General features: G+C 41.1%; 1 protein-coding gene across 2 annotated transcripts in view; it reads left to right on the plus strand.

Annotated features, from left to right (window-relative positions):
- The window catches only part of MYLK (myosin light chain kinase), an 842949-nt gene that overhangs the window by 314592 nt on the left and 511202 nt on the right, over positions 1-17155 (plus strand). For both annotated transcript variants that reach the window (XM_053698066.1, XM_053698065.1), the window contains one exon: positions 4752-4770. In XM_053698066.1, the coding sequence (XP_053554041.1) occupies positions 4752-4770 (19 nt within the window). The remainder of the gene's footprint in view (positions 1-4751; positions 4771-17155) is intronic.

Here is a 17155-nt window from a genome sequence, read left to right on the forward strand (position 1 = left end):
TTTGGCTGAGGTGTCTTTGCCTCCTCCTGGTGGCCAGGTTCAGTATTTCCCACAAATAAGGAATGCAGCTGGGGACTCTTCCCATACAGAAGGAAAGGAAATTATCGGGTAAGCATAATTTATGTTTTTCTATTTTAAATTTTTTGTTCTGTAGCTTAACTTAAAGGGATAGGAAAGTCAAAATTAAACTTGCATGATTCAGATAGATCATCTAATTTTAATACACTTTTAAATCCACTACAATTTTCAAATGTGCTTCGTTCTCTTGGTATCATTTGTTGAAAAATAATGCACACATATCCTTCACTAGTGGGAGCTAGCTGCTGATTGGTGCCTGCACACGTTTGTCTCTTGTGATTGGCTAACTAGTTGTGTTCATCTAGCTGCCAGTAGGGCAATGCTGTTACTTCAGCAAAGGATAACAAGAGAATGAAGAAAAATTGATAATAGCAGTCAATTTAAAAGTTGTTTAAAATTGTATGTTCTATCCAAATTATGATAGAAAATGTTGGAGTTTCCTGTTCATTTAAGGGGTTCTTTGTGTGCCTAGAAGAAATCTGTAATTGGACCAAAAATACAATTATGTATTATGCATAAAACACTTTCTTTCATAAAATGATGATGGTTCACAGTCTTCCATAATATATGGGATATATTTCCCATCACTAGGAGTTGGTCAAGAACCCATACAAGAGCTTTAAAACCCTCCCAGCTCCCATCTCTATCTTAGATTTGTTCTTGATCTCATAGAAGATAGTTGAGAATAGAGGTTGTTCCAGATGCTTTCTTATAGGTTACAGATTGGGAGCTCAGACCTATGTGAGACCCACAGTCCCGGAGGAGTATCATTTATAAAGAAGACAGAAAAGACTCTTCACAGCAGCTGAATGATACAGGGACACAGGAATACCCTGTTATGTGCACAGCATTTCCCTAACGGGACTTCAGCCATAGCTACCCTCTGGCATTGGGGGGACTCATCCATAGTCTCCCCCTGAGGAACTTTGGTATTTACTACTGCAATCCTCTGCAGTACTCGATACCTGCACTGGATGGACTCTCTACTGGATAGTGCTGCAGCTGCATTGACATTGAAATGTCTGGTAAACCAGTGGAGGGGTGCTGTGTAAGGTAATTGACTACTCAGCACAGACACAGCCCAGAGGCTATTTGCAGGTACTCTGACACAGGTACAGCATAGCTAGGACTTAACCTGCTCCCCTCATGACCATTTTTTTTCTCTCCATATTATGTCCCTAATAGTTCTTCTAGCATTGGGAAAATTATTTTGAAAGCATCTGACCCTTTTTAACCCTCTGGCAGCTTCAGGGATTATTATTGAAAGGGATACTGAACCCACATTTTTTCTTTCATGCAATTTTAAGCAACTTTCTAATTTACTCCAATTATCAATTTTTCTTCCTTCTCTTGGTATCTTTATTTGAAAAACCAGGAATTTAAGCTTACTAGCCAGCCCATTTTTTGTTCAGCACCCTGGATAGCTATTGCTGATTGCTGGCTGCATTTAGCCACCAATCAGCAAGTGCTACCAAGGTGCTGAACCAAAGACGGGTCGGCTCATAAGCTTACATTCCTGTTTTTTTTTAATAAAAAAAGATACAAAGAGAACAGGAAAAAAATTGATAATAGGAGTAAATTAGAAAGTAAATTAGAAAGTTGCTTAAAATTACATGCTCTATCTGAGCATGTAATTGCAACTATACAGCAAGGGTTAAATGTATGGTATATGTTAAATCAGAACACAGTAAAGATAGGGGATTCAGAAGTACATCTATTAACTCAGCTTATGAATTAAGCTTAATTATCAGATAAAATATAATATTTAGTGGCATGGAAAGCAGGTTCCGTAATAGCAAGCAATAAGAAGCACTGAGGACTGAAAGAGTTTGCAGGAGGAGCCTAGCTGAGAGATCCAATTAGATCTAGTACAAACAGTTAATTTCAGTAAGATTCGTATGTGACTACCGGCACTTCTACTAGGACAAAGACAGACTTATCTCAGAGTACAAGTATCAATGTGGTATAAACAGTAAGTCCCGTATGAAAGATCCGGAACAGCTGTAAAGTCTTACCGCAACCGGAATGCAGATATGCGTGGCAATAGGATGACTGGAACACAAACTTCTACAAGGATGGTTCAGTATGCCGCAATCCGATGTAAGTGATCAGGATAAGCTGACAGAGAGGCTCGGAAGGTACCGACGGAGCTCCGTATACTCAGAGGATTCCGGCGTTCCGGAAGGAGATGGGAGGAGTTGAGACTCAGCTGGGCTGATGGAAGCCGGAGGAATGTGATTCAATGAGCGATCAGCGTAAAGCAAGGCTGAGGAAAAGCGATCAAAATAACCTGATGGCAAGTCTGGAGCTGAATGAGTTGCAAGCACAAGCACAACTAAGGTTTAAAGGGACAGTTCACCCAAAAACTTTCTCCCCTTTAAATTATTCCCAATGATCCTTTTTACCTGCTAGAGTGTATTAAATTGGTTGCAATTGACTCCTTTACTCCTATTTCAGCATTTGAAATAGCTGATTTAGTTTTTGGTTTCCCAACCTATACTGAAAGTTTTGATACTGGAGTATATGCTATTGACAAGACTAAGTAAACACAGTCAGCAGAAGAAGTTACACTCTCTCAGTGGGATGCAGGATAGTTAAGTAATAAAATGATAATTGTCCATTGTTCTCTCTATGTATTGAGCTTTGGTGTTCCAGACTATTAAAAGATAAGGAAGCAAGTCTGTGTACACAAAGTTATAGCATAATGAGATCTGATAATACCTTATGTTCAACCCCTTGTAATAGGCTGTGGTTTCAAAGCACAAAACCAGCTGCTTCATATACACAAATAAACCCGAAAATGCAATTTCTCAAATATTTTATACTCTGTAGGTGGTATAATTTAAAATACATTTTTGGAAAAACAATTTTACAGTGTACTGTCCCTTTAAGCATCTGCAACATTAATCAAGCAATGACCTAAGGTAGGAAGGTGTTTAAATATGGAGATATTGGGAGGAGTTATCCTTAAAGGGACAGTAACTGTAACAAATCTGAACTTACTTTTCCCTATATTACAAGGTTATTCTCTTGAACCATTGCATTCCATTGATATTGAATATTATCTGGGAATGTACTCTTTCTATTTGCAATCTCTTTAGCATAAATAGATTCTCATTTGTTAACCTTGAAGGCTATACTTTGTACTAAATAGGAATTCTTCCTAAGGAAAATACTAATCAAGAGATGGTCGTTCATTCATTTTGTTCAGATCCTGCTTTAAACTTCTATCTTCAAGCAACTAAAATAATTCAGACTAATTTCTAGTTTGTTCTTTTACTACTATATTAGCACTGCGTGCGGAATCTGTTGCCGCTCTACAAATAACCGGTTATTAATCCCATATGTTATGGAGGACTGTGGACCATTATCATTTTGCGAAAGAAAACAATATTTATGCTTACCTGATAAATTCTTTTCTTTCAGAATGATGATGGTCCACAGGCCCTGCCTATTTAATTTTTTTGGTGACAATTCTAATGACACCTCTGTAGACGATGCTTTGCCTTTCCTACCTTTCTTTTCCTATTCTCTACTCGGCTATATATAAAACTAAGAGAGAGATGGGAGGTGAGAGGGTTTTAAAGCTCTTGTTTGGATTCTTGACCTCTTACTAGTGGTAAATCTATCCCATATGTTATGGAGGACTGCGGACCATCATTATTCCAAAAGAAAATAATTTTTCAGGTAAGCGTACATTTTGGTATTTTTCTGCACTGCTGTCTTACTCTATATCCTCCATTGCTTACAATGGTGCTTACCAGCAATTAGATGGTGAGATTTGCAGCAAGAAATTTTACGAGCAAGTTTGTATTTGTGCTTGCTTTTTGAATAGCATTCCAAGCCAAATAGGCTGCCTGAAGTGTTAAATATTGCAGCAGTGTATATTTTCCTACAACATTTTATGCATTGTACAAAGTGCTGCATATATCAGCTGGACTACTTAATTTTGAATACAGCCTCCTGATTTGTTAGTTTTTTTATACAAATCAGCAGGTTTGCTTGATTTAGAATAAGGGCCTTAAATGTTTTTTGCCTCATCCATAATGTTATTCACATAAGAGAAAGTTACCCCATAGCACTGTGTTCAATGGCACAAATTAACTACTTTATTTTATTAGTACAAACAGTAAGAACAATTGGTCACTCTGGGCTTTAGAAAAATACTGTAGTTTACAACCTATACACCACCCCTTCTCTTCATGCATTTAATCTGTCCTGTGTACTGTTCTCTGTAGTAAAACTGGCTGTCATTACACCTCTAACTAAGGTATGCAATCCAATATGATGCACGTTTGACAATCCCTGACAAAACCAAATGTCAGGGGAAATGCATGTTTGGTTGGATTAGATTTATGCAACATCACCAAAATGTCCTATTTAACACAAACTATGGGTAGGTCTGCTCCATCTGACTAACATTATGGATGAGGCACAGAACCTTTGTGTTGTAGCAGTCTCGTGCTATTTCTACTTTTGTGAGGTTCTTTTACTCCATAAAAAAACAACTCTGTGATTACTATGAACTTGTATTGGAATTTGGCACTATTTTATGTAATGTATTTGGCATTCTGTGTTTCAAATTTTTAAAAAAAATATAATGTCTTGCATATGCTGTTAATTTGAATGTGGAGATATTTATAACTTAGCAGCATCTTATACTTTTTTTTTAGGTTCTGATACAACAGACAGGTATGTGCAAATATTGCTTATTGTTTTTATTTTTAAAGTAAAAGTTAAATGGAATTCTAGCACAACAAAAACAGCTGCCTATTTTATGTACCAAAATGTTTGTGTGACCATCTAGGAATTCTTTTTTCTCCACCAACTACAGTATTATTGGTGCAAATATGAGCACCAGTCTACGGGCTAGATTTAGAGTTTTGTCGGTAAGGACCCGCGTAGCTAACGCTGGCTTTTTTCTGGCCGCACCATAAAAATAACTCTGGTATTGAGAGTCCACATAAAGGCTGCGTTAGGCTCCAAAAAAGGAGCGTAGAGCATATTTAACGCAGCTTCAACTCTCGATACCAGAGTTGCTTACGGACGCGGCCAGCCTCAAAAACGTGCTCGTGCACGATTCCCCCATAGGAAACAATGGGGCTGTTTGAGCTGAAAAAAAACCTAACACCTGCAAAAAAGCCGCGTTCAGCTCCTAACGCAGCCCCATTGTTTGCTATGGGGAAACACTTCCTACGTCTGCACCTAACACCCTAACATGTACCCCGAGTCTAAACACCCCTAGCCTTACACTTATTAACCCCTAATCTGCCGCCCCCGCTATCGCTGACCCCTGCATATTATTTTTAACCCCTAATCTGCTGCTCCGTAAACCGCCGCTACTTACATTATCCTTATGTACCCCTAATATGCTGCCCCTAACACCGCCGACCCCTATATTATATTTATTAACCCCTAATCTGCCCCCCACAACGTCGCCTCCACCTTCCTACACTTATTAACCCCTAATCTGCCGAGCGGACCGCACCGCTATCATAATAAAGTTATTAACCCCTAATCTGCCTCACTAACCCTATAATAAATAGTATTAACCCCTAATCTGCCCTCCCTAACATCGCCGACACCTAACTTCAATTATTAACCCCTAATCTGCCGACCGGAGCTCACCGCTATTCTAATAAATGTATTAACCCCTAAAGCTAAGTCTAACCCTAACACTAACACCCCCCTAACTTAAATATAATTTAAATCTAACGAAATTAATTAACTCTTATTAAATAAATTATTCCTATTTAAAGCTAAATACTTACCTGTAAAATAAATCCTAATATAGCTACAATATAAATTATAATTATATTATAGCTATTTTATGATTAATATTTATTTTACAGGTAACTTTGTATTTATTTTAACCAGGTACAATAGCTATTAAATAGTTAAGAACTATTTAATAGCTAAAATAGTTAAAATAATTACAAAATTACCTGTAAAATAAATCCTAACCTAAGTTACAATTAAACCTAACACTATACTATCATTAAATTAATTAAATAAAATACCTACAATTACCTACAATTAAACCTAACACTACACTATCAATACATTAATTAAATACAATACCTACAAATAACTACATTGAAATAAACTAACTAAAGTACAAAAAATAAAAAAGAACTAAGTTACAAAAAATAAAAAAATATTTACAAACATAAGAAAAATATTACAACAATTTTAAACTAATTACACCTACTCTAAGCCCCCTAATAAAATAACAAAGACCCCCAAAATAAAAAATGCCCTACCCTATTCTAAATTACTAAAGTTCAAAGCTCTTTTACCTTACCAGCCCTGAACAGGGCCCTTTGCGGGGCATGCCCCAAGAAGTTCAGCTCTTTTGCCTGTAAAGAAAACCATACAATACCCCCCCCAACATTACAACCCACCACCCACATACCCCTAATCTAACCCAAACCCCCCTTAAATAAACCTAACACTAAGCCCCTGAAGATCATCCTACCTTGTCTTCACCTCACCGGGTATCACCGATCGGTCCTGGCTCCAAAATCTTCATCCAACCCAAGCGGGGGCTGGCGATCCATCATCCGGTGGCTGAAGAGGTCCAGAAGAGGCTCCAAAGTCTTCATCCTATCCGGGAAGAAGAGTAGATCCGGACCGGCAACCATCATCTTCCAAGCGGCATCTTCTATCTTCATCCGATGAGGACCGGCTCCATCCTGAAGACCTCCACCGCGGTCCCATCTTCATCTGGCGACGTCCAACTGAAGAATGACTGTTCCTTTAAGGGACGTCATCCAAGATGGCGTCCCTCGAATTCCGATTGGCTGATAGGATTCTATCAGCCAATCGGAATTAAGGTAGGAATATTCTGATTGGCTGATGGAATCAGCCAATCAGAATCAAGATCAATCCGATTGGCTGATCCAATCAGCCAATCAGATTGAGTTCGCATTCTATTGGCTGATCGGAACAGCCAATAGAATACGAGCTCAATCTGATTGGCTGATTGGATCAAAATTACCTGTAAAATAAATCCTAACCTTAGTTACAATTAAACCTAACACTACACTATCAATAAATTAATTAAATAAAATACCTAAAATTATCTACAATTAAACCTAACACTACACTAGCAATAAATTAATTAAATACAATACCTACAAATAAATACAATTAAATAAACTAACTAAAGTACAAAAATAAAAAAGAACTAAGTTACAAAAAATAAAAAAATATTTACAAACATTAGAAAAATATTACAACAATTTTAAACTAATTACACCTACTCTAAGCCCCCTAATAAAATAACAAAGACCCCCAAAATAAAAAAATGCCCTACCCTATTCTAAAATTAAAATAGAAAAGCTCTTTTACCTTACCAGCCCTGAAAAGGGCCCTTTGCGGGGCATGCCCCAAAGAATTCAGCTCTTTTGCCTGTAAAAAAAAAACATACAATACCCCCCCAACATTACAACCCACATACCCCTAATCTAACCCAAACCCCCCTTAAATAAACCTAACACTAAGCCCCTGAAGATCTCCCTACCTTGTCTTCACCACGCCGGGTTCACCGATCGATCCAGAAGAGCTCCTCCGATGTCTTGATCCAAGCCAAGCGGGGGGGCTGAAGATGTCCATGATCCGACTGAAGTCTTCATCCAAGCGGGAGCTAAAGAGGTCCATGATCGGGCTGTAGTCTTCTATCAAGCGGCATCTTCAATCTTCTTTCTTCCGGATCCATGGTCATCCCGCCGACGCGGAACATCCATCTTCACCGACGACTTCCCGACGAATGACGGTTCCTTTAAGGGACGTCGTCCAAGATGGCGTCCCTCGAATTCCGATTGGCTGATAGGATTCGATCAGCCAATCGGAATTAAGGTAAAAAAATTCTGATTGGCTGATGGAATCAGCCAATCAGAATCAAGTTCAATGCGATTGGCTGATCCGATCAGCCAATCAGATTGAGCTCGCATTCTATTGGCTGATCGGAACAGCCAATAGAATGCGAGCTCAATCTGATTGGCTGATCGGATCAGCCAATCGGATTGAACTTGATTCTGATTGGCTGATTCCATCAGCCAATCAGAATTTTCCTACCTATCAGCCAATCGGAATTCGAGGGACGCCATCTTGGATGACGTCCCTTAAAGGAACCGTCATTCGTCGGGAAGTCGTCGGTGAAGATGGATGTTCCGCGTCGGCGGGATGAACTACATAGATCCGGAAGAAAGAAGATTGAAGATGCCGCTTGATAGACGACCTCAGTCGGATCATGGACCTCTTCAGCTCCCGCTTGGATGAAGACTTCAGCCGGATCATGGACATCTTCAGCCCCCCGCTTGGGCTTGAATCAAGACATCGGAGGCTCTTCTGGATCGATCGGTGAACCCGGCGTGGTGAAGATAAGGTAGGAAGATCTTCAGGGGCTTAGTGTTAGGTTTATTTAAGGTGGGTTTGGGTTAGATTAGGGGTATGTGGGTGGTGGGTTGTAATGTTGGGGGGGGGGGTATTGTATGTTTTTTTTTTACAGGCAAAAGAGCTGAATTCTTTGGGGCATGCCCCGCAAAGGGCCCTTTTCAGGGCTGGTAAGGTAAAAGATCTTTTCTATTTTAATTTTAGAATAGGGTAGGGTATTTTTTTTATTTTGGGGGTCTTTCTTATTTTATTAGGGGGCTTAGAGTAGGTGTAATTAGTTTAACATTGTTGTAATATTTTTCTGTTTGTAAATATTTTTTTATTTTTTGTAACTTAGTTCTTTTTTATTTTTTGTACTTTAGTTCGTTTATGTAATTGTATTTATTTGTAGGTATTGTATTTAATTAATTTATTGATAGTGTAGTGTTTAGGTTTAATTGTAGATAATTGTAGGTATTTTATTTAATTTATTTATTGATAGTGTAGTGTTAGGTTTAATTGTAACTTAGGTTAGGATTTATTTTACAGGTAATTTTGTAATTATTTTAACTAGGTAACTATTAAATAGTTATTAACTATTTAATAGCTATTGTACCTGGTTAAAATAAATACAAAGTTGCCTGTAAAATAAATATTAATCCTAAAATAGCTACAATATAATTATAATTTATATTGTAGCTATATTAGGGTTTATTTTACAGGTAAGTATTTAGCTTTAAATAGGAATAATTTATTTAATAAGAATTAATTTATTTCGTTAGATTTAAATTATATTTAATTTAGGGGGGTGTTAGTGTTAGGGTTAGACTTAGCTTTAGGGGTTAATACATTTATTAGAGTAGCGGTGAGATCCGGTCTGCAGATTAGGGGTTAATTATTGTAGGTAGGTGGAGGCGACGTTGGGGGCGGCAGATTAGGGGTTAATAAATATAATATAGGGGTCGACGGTGTTAGGGGCAGCAGATTAGGGGTACCTAGGTATAATGTAGGTTGCGGCGGTGTACGGAGCGGCAGATTAGGGGTTAATAATAATATGCAGGGGTCAGCGATAGCGGGGGCGGCAGATTAGGTGTTAATAAATATAATATAGGGGTCGGCGTGTGTTAGGGCAGCAGATTAGGGGTACATAGTATATTGTTAGGTTGCGGCCGTGGTACGGAGGCGGCAGATTAGGGCTTAATAATAATATGCAGGGGTCAGGCGATAGCGGGGGGGCGGCAGATTAGTGGTTAATAAGTGTAAGGTTAGGGGTGTTTAGACTCGGGGTACATGTTAGGGGTGTTAGGTGCAAGACTTAGGTAGTGTTTGCCCATAGGAAACAATGGGGCTGCGTTAGGAGTCTGAACGCTGCTTTTTTGCAGGTGTTAGGTTTTTTATTCCAGCTCAAACATGCCCCATTGTTTTCTATGGGGGGAATCGTGCACGAGCACGTTTTTGAAGCTGGCTGCGCCCGTAAGTAACGCTGGTATTTAGAGTTGCAGTGGCGGTAAATATGCTCTACGCTCCCTTTTTTGGAGCCTAACGCAGCCCTTCTGTGAACTCTAAATACCAGCGGTATTTAAAAGGTGGGGGGGAAAAAAAGCATGCGTAGCTAACGCACCCCTTTGGCCGCAGAACTCTAAATCTAGCGGTTAATTAGCCTACTACACCCTACTGCACACAGAACCTTCTTTCAAGAGTGGCACGGAGGTATATCCTGGGCAGGTAAAGAAATGGGATCTAAGAGGCTAATTACAAATCTCGTGTATAGATGCAAGCTTATTAACATTTGAAGAAGCAATAGTAAAAAGTACACGTACATACACAGCGGTATATTAAGGTGGACCACTATCTAGACTAACTGCACCCAGCTGCACACAGCACCCCTGTATCAGAGGTTAAACGCTGGGCAGGGAAATATAGGGATCTAAGTAGTCTTAGTAGATGGACCACCTAAATATGTACATTGTAGCAAAATGAGACAAAGCATGCAGGAAATGGCAATAGTAAACGTCACTGTAGCAAGTATTCAGCATAACAACGTTGTATCCTTATCAAAGCGTACATGCGTATGTGCAGCGACAGAGCACAATTCAAGTCTGTTAGCAAGGTGTGGACGGCATGCAGATGGTAGCAGTTAGTAAGTATAAGCATAACAGGTAAAAAGCACGTCAGGATGATATCCTTGCAAACACATACATGCATTCAAACAGCGGCACAGCTCATCGGGGCCTATTGTATGTGGCAAAGTGTGAGCAATATGCAGCAGTATGGGAGAAGGATTACAATTTCCAATTTCACAGGCAAAAAGTCCCTCGACAGGGAAAGTCATCCAGAGAACTGCCCAGTATATTAACTAGCAGCAGAGTTTCCTGCTGAGCAGAGAGCAAAGTTCGTACAACCTTATTTCTCCAACATAGGTGTGTCCGGTCCACGGCGTCATCCTTACTTGTGGGATATTCTCTTCCCCAACAGGAAATGGCAAAGAGCCCAGCAAAGCTGGTCACATGATCCCTCCTAGGCTCCGCCTACCCCAGTCATTCTCTTTGCCGTTGTACAGGCAACATCTCCACAGAGATGGCTTAGAGTTTTTTAGTGTTTAACTGTAGTTTTTTATTATTCAATCAAGAGTTTAGTTATTTTAAAATAGTGCTGGTAATGTACTATTTACTCTGAAACAGAAAAGAGATGAAGATTTCTGTTTGTAAGGGAGAAAATGATTTTAGCAACCGTTACTAAAATCCATGCTGTTCCACACAGGACTGTTTGAGAGGAATTAACTTCAGTTGGGGGGGAACAGTGAGCAGTCTTTTGCTGCTTGAGGTATGACACATTCTAACAAGACGATGTAATGCTGGAAGCTGTCATTTTCCCTATGGGATCCGGTAAGCCATTTTATTCAGACAGTATATAAGGCTTCACAAGGGCTTATTAAGACTGTAGACATTTTCCTGTGGCTATATCGATTCATATATTCACATATTTAGCTTGAGGAATCATTTAATCTGGTATTTGGTAAATATAAATCGGCAGGCACTGTTTTAGAACACCTTATACTTTTAGGGGCTTTCCCTAATCTTTGGGCATGTAGTGCCCCCTCCTCTCCCCTCTTTCGCGCCGGTATTGCGCACTAGTTTTTTGAGAGGCATGACATGCAGTCGCATGTGTGAGGAGCTCTGATACATAGAAAGACTTTCTGAAGGCTGTCATTTGTGTATCGTATTCCCCTTTGGCTTGGTTGGGTCTCAGCAAAGCAGATAACCAGGGACTGTAAAGGGGTTAAAGTTAAAAACGGCTCCGGTTCCGTTATTTAAGGGGTTAAAGCTTCCAAATTTGGTGTGCAATACTTTTAAGGCTTTAAGACACTGTGGTGAATTTTGGGTGAAATTTTGAACAATTCCTTCATACTTTGTTGCCGCAATTGCAGTAATAAAGTGTGTTCAGTTTAAATTTAAAGTGACAGTAACGGTTTTATTTTAAAACGTTTTTTGTACTTTGTTATCTAGTTTATGCCTGTTTAACATGTCTGAAACTACCAGATAGACTGTGTTCTGAATGTGGGGAAGCCAGGGTTCCTCTCATTTAAATAAATGTGATTTATGTGACCACTGAAAATGATGCCCAAGATGAATTCCTCAAGTGAGGGGAGTAAGCATGGTACTTGCATCATTCCCTCCTTCGTCTACACGAGTCTTGCCCACTCAGGAGGCCCCTAGTACATCTAGCGCGCCAATACTCCTTACTATGCAACAATTAACGGCTGTAATGGATAATTCTATCAAAAACATTTAGCCAAAATGCCCACTTATCAGCGTAAGCGCGACTGCTCTGTTTTTAGATACTGAGAAGAGCATGAGGGACGCTGAATGATAATGGTTCTGAAATGCCCCTACACCAGTCTGAGGGGGCCAGGGAGGTTTTGTCTGAGGGAGAAATTTCAGATTCAGGGAAAATTTCTCAACAAGCTGAACCCGATGTGATTACATTTAAATTTAAGTTGGAACATCTCCGCGCTCTGCTTAAGGAGGTATTATCCACTCTGGATGATTGTGAGAATTTGATCATCCCAGAGAAACTATGTAAAATGGACAAGTTCCTAGAGGTCCCGGGGCTCCCAGAAGCTTTTCCTATACCCAAGCGGGTGGCGGACATTGTAAATAAAGAATGGGAAAGGCCCGGTATACCTTTCGTCCCTCCCCCCATATTTAAAAAATTGTTTCCTATGGTCGACCCCAGAAAGGACTTATGGCAGACAGTCCCCAAGGTCGAGGGAGCGGTTTCTACTTTAAACAAACGCACCACTATACCCATAGAAGATAGTTGTGCTTTCAAAGATCCTATGGATAAAAAATTAGAAGGTTTGCTTAAAAAGATGTTTGTTCAGCAGGGTTACCTTCTACAACCAATTTCATGCATTGTCCCTGTCACTACAGCCGCGTGTTTCTGGTTCGATGAGCTAGTAAAGGCGATCGATAGTGATTCTCCTCCTTATGAGGAGATTATGGACAGAATCCGTGCTCTCAAATTGGCTAATTCTTTCACCCTAGACGCCACTTTGCAATTGGCTAGGTTAGCGGCAAAGAATTCTGGGTTTGCTATTGTGGCGCGCAGAGCGCTTTGGTTGAAATCTTGGTCAGCTGATGCGTCTTCCAAGAACAAACTCCTTAACATTCCTTTCAAGGGGAAAACGCTGTTTGGCCCTGACTTGAAAGAGATTATCTCTGATATCACTGGGGGTAGGGCCACGCCCTTCCTCAGGATAGGTCTTTCAAGGCCAAAAATAAACCTAATTTTCGTCCCTTTTGTAGAAACGGACCAGCCCCAAGTGCTACGTCCTCTAAGCAAGAGGGTAATACTTCTCAAGCCAAGCCAGCCTGGAGACCAATGCAAGGCTGGAACAAGGGAAAGCAGGCCAAGAAACCTGCCACTGCTACCAAGACAGCATGAAATGTTGGCCCCCGATCCGGGACCGGATCTGGTGGGGGGCAGACTCTCTCTCTTCGCTCAGGCTTGGGCAAGAGATGTTCTGGATCCTTGGGCACTAGAAATAGTCTCCCAAGGTTATCTTCTGGAATTCAAGGGGCTTCCCCCAAGGGGGAGGTTCCACAGGTCTCAATTGTCTTCAGACCACATAAAAAGACAGGCATTCTTACATTGTGTAGAAGACCTGTTAAAATTGGGAGTGATTCATCCTGTTCCATTAGGAGAACAAGGGATGGGGTTCTACTCCAATCTGTTCATAGTTCCCGAAAAAGAGGGAACGTTCAGACCAATCTTAGATCTCAAGATCTTAAACAAGTTTCTCAAGGTTCCATCGTTCAAAATGGAAACCATTCGAACAATTCTTCCTTCCATCCAGGAAGGTCAATTCATGACCACGGTGGATTTAAAGGATGCGTATCTACATATTCCTATCCACAAGGAACATCATCGGTTCCTAAGGTTCGCATTCCTGGACAAGCATTACCAGTTCGTGGCGCTTCCTTTCGGATTAGCCACTGCTCCAAGGATTTTCACAAAGGTACTAGGGTCCCTTCTAGCGGTGCTAAGACCAAGGGGCATTGCAGTAGTACCTTACTTGGACGACATTCTGATTCAAGCGTCGTCCCTTCCTCAAGCAAAGGCTCACACGGACATAGTCCTGGCCTTTCTCAGATCTCACGGATGGAAAGTGAACGTGGAAAAGAGTTCTCTATCTCCGTCGACAAGGGTTCCCTTCTTGGGAACAATAATAGACTCCTTAGAAATGAGGATTTTTCTGACAGAGGCCAGAAAAACAAAACTTCTAAACTCTTGTCGGACACTTCATTCCGTTCCTCTTCCTTCCATAGCGCAGTGCATGGAAGTAATAGGTTTGATGGTAGCGGCAATGGACATAGTTCCTTTTGCGCGCATTCATCTAAGACCATTACAACTGTGCATGCTCAGTCAGTGGAATGGGGACTATACAGACTTGTCTCCGAAGATACAAGTAAATCAGAGGACCAGAGACTCACTCCGTTGGTGGCTGTCCCTGGACAACCTGTCACAAGGGATGACCTTCCGCAGACCAGAGTGGGTCATTGTCACGACCGACGCCAGTCTGTTGGGCTGGGGCGCGGTCTGGGGATCCCTGAAAACTCAGGGTCTTTGGTCTCGGGAAGAATCTCTTCTACCGATAAATATTCTGGAACTGAGAGCGATATTCAATGCTCTCAAGGCTTGGCCTCAGCTAGCAAAGGCCAAGTTCATACGGTTTCAATCAGACAACATGACGACTGTTGTGTACATCAACCATCAGGGGGGAACAAGGAGTTCCCTGGCGATGGAAGAAGTGACCAAAATCATTCAATGGGCGGAGACTCACTCCTGCCACCTGTCTGCAATCCACATCCCAGGAGTGGAAAATTGGGAAGCGGATTTTCTGAGTCGTCAGACACTACATCCGGGGGAGTGGGAACTCCATCCGGAAATCTTTGCCCAAATTACTCAACTGTGGGGCATTCCAGACATGGATCTGATGGCCTCTCGTCAGAACTTCAAGGTTCCTTGCTACGGGTCCAGATCCAGGGATCCCAAGGCGACTCTAGTAGATGCACTAGTAGCACCTTGGACCTTTAAACTAACTTATGTATTCCCGGCGTTTCCTCTCATCCCCAGGCTGGTAGCCAGGATCCATCAGGAGAGGGCGTCGGTGATCTTGATAGCTCCTGCGTGGCCACGCAGGACTTGGTATGCAGATCTGGTGAATATGTCATCGGCTCCACCATGGAAGCTACCTTTGAGACGAGACCTTCTTGTTCAAGGTCCGTTCGAACATCCGAATCTGGTCTCACTCCAGCTGACTGCTTGGAGATTGAACGCTTGATCTTATCAAAACGAGGGTTCTCAGATTCTGTTATTGATACTCTTGTTCAGGCCAGAAAGCCTGTAACTAGAAAAATTTACCACAAAATATGGAAAAAATATATCTGTTGGTGTGAATCTAAAGGATTCCCTTGGGACAAGGTAAAGATTCCTAAGATTCTATCCTTTCTTCAAGAAGGATTGGAGAAAGGATTATCTGCAAGTTCCTTGAAGGGACAGATTTCTGCCTTGTCTGTGTTACTCCACAAAAAGCTGGCAGCTGTGCCAGATGTTCAAGCCTTTGTTCAGGCTCTGGTTAGAATTAAGCCTGTTTACAAACCTTTGACTCCCCCTTGGAGTCTCAACTTAGTTCTTTCAGTTCTTCAGGGGGTTCCGTTTGAACGCTTACATTCCGTTGATATTAAGTTATTATCTTGGAAAGTTTTGTTTTTGGTTGCAATTTCTTCTGCCAGAAGAGTTTCAGAATTATCTGCTCTGCAGTGTTCTCCTCCTTATCTGGTGTTCCATGCAGATAAGGTGGTTTTACGTACTAAACCTGGTTTTCTTCCAAAGGTTGTTTCTAACAAAAACATTAACCAGGAGATAGTCGTGCCTTCTTTGTGTCCGAAACCAGTTTCGAAGAAGGAACGCTTGTTGCACAATTTGGATGTTGTTCGCGCTCTAAAATTCTATTTAGATGCTACAAAGGATTTTAGACAAACATCTTCCTTGTTTGTTGTTTATTCTGGTAAAAGGAGAGGTCAAAAAGCAACTTCTACCTCTCTCTCTTTTTGGATTAAAAGCATCATCAGATTGGCTTACGAGACTGCCGGACGGCAGCCTCCTGAAAGAATCACAGCTCATTCCACTAGGGCTGTGGCTTCCACATGGGCCTTCAAGAACGAGGCTTCTGTTGATCAGATATGTAGGGCAGCGACTTGGTCTTCACTGCACACTTTTACCAAATTTTACAAGTTTGATACTTTTGCTTCTTCTGAGGCTGTTTTTGGGAGAAAGGTTTTGCAAGCCGTGGTGCCTTCCATTTAGGTGACCTGATTTGCTCCCTCCCTTCATCCGTGTCCTAAAGCTTTGGTATTGGTTCCCACAAGTAAGGATGACGCCGTGGACCGGACACACCTATGTTGGAGAAAACAGAATTTATGTTTACCTGATAAATTACTTTCTCCAACGGTGTGTCCGGTCCACGGCCCGCCCTGGTTTTTTAATCAGGTCTGATAATTTATTTTCTTTAACTACAGTCACCACGGTATCATATGGTTTCTCCTATGCAAATATTCCTCCTTAACGTCGGTCGAATGACTGGGGTAGGCGGAGCCTAGGAGGGATCATGTGACCAGCTTTGCTGGGCTCTTTGCTATTTCCTGTTGGGGAAGAGAATATCCCACAAGTAAGGATGACGCCGTGGACCGGACACACCGTTGGAGAAAGTAATTTATCAGGTAAACATAAATTCTGTTTTTCATGTTGCCTGATGTTGATATCCGTGCATATCCATGCTTGTCTCATAGACAAGGAGCTCTATCTCCGTTCATTCCGTGCTTCCTCTATGACTTGCTCCGAAATACATCTCTGTGAACAGGACCAAGGAACTACAGTGCAAGCGTGCATCACATGATCCGGTCGGCTTAGCCGCTCGTCTGTTTGTCAGACCAGGCTTCATCAGTGCGTTAAACAGCTAGGACCTTTACATCCCAATTTATATCCAAAATTAATAGCGCCTCTGCTGGTGGGTGAAAGAGAGCTTGTTTACATTATCTATCACGTATACCAGATAGATATTTAGTTACTACATGTATACAACTAGCATTTGTGAAATAGAATTCATAGATGGCCATAATATCTGGTATATTATTTA

Source organism: Bombina bombina, chromosome 1, assembly GCF_027579735.1.
Source record: "Bombina bombina isolate aBomBom1 chromosome 1, aBomBom1.pri, whole genome shotgun sequence".
Lineage (NCBI taxonomy): Eukaryota > Metazoa > Chordata > Amphibia > Anura > Bombinatoridae > Bombina > Bombina bombina.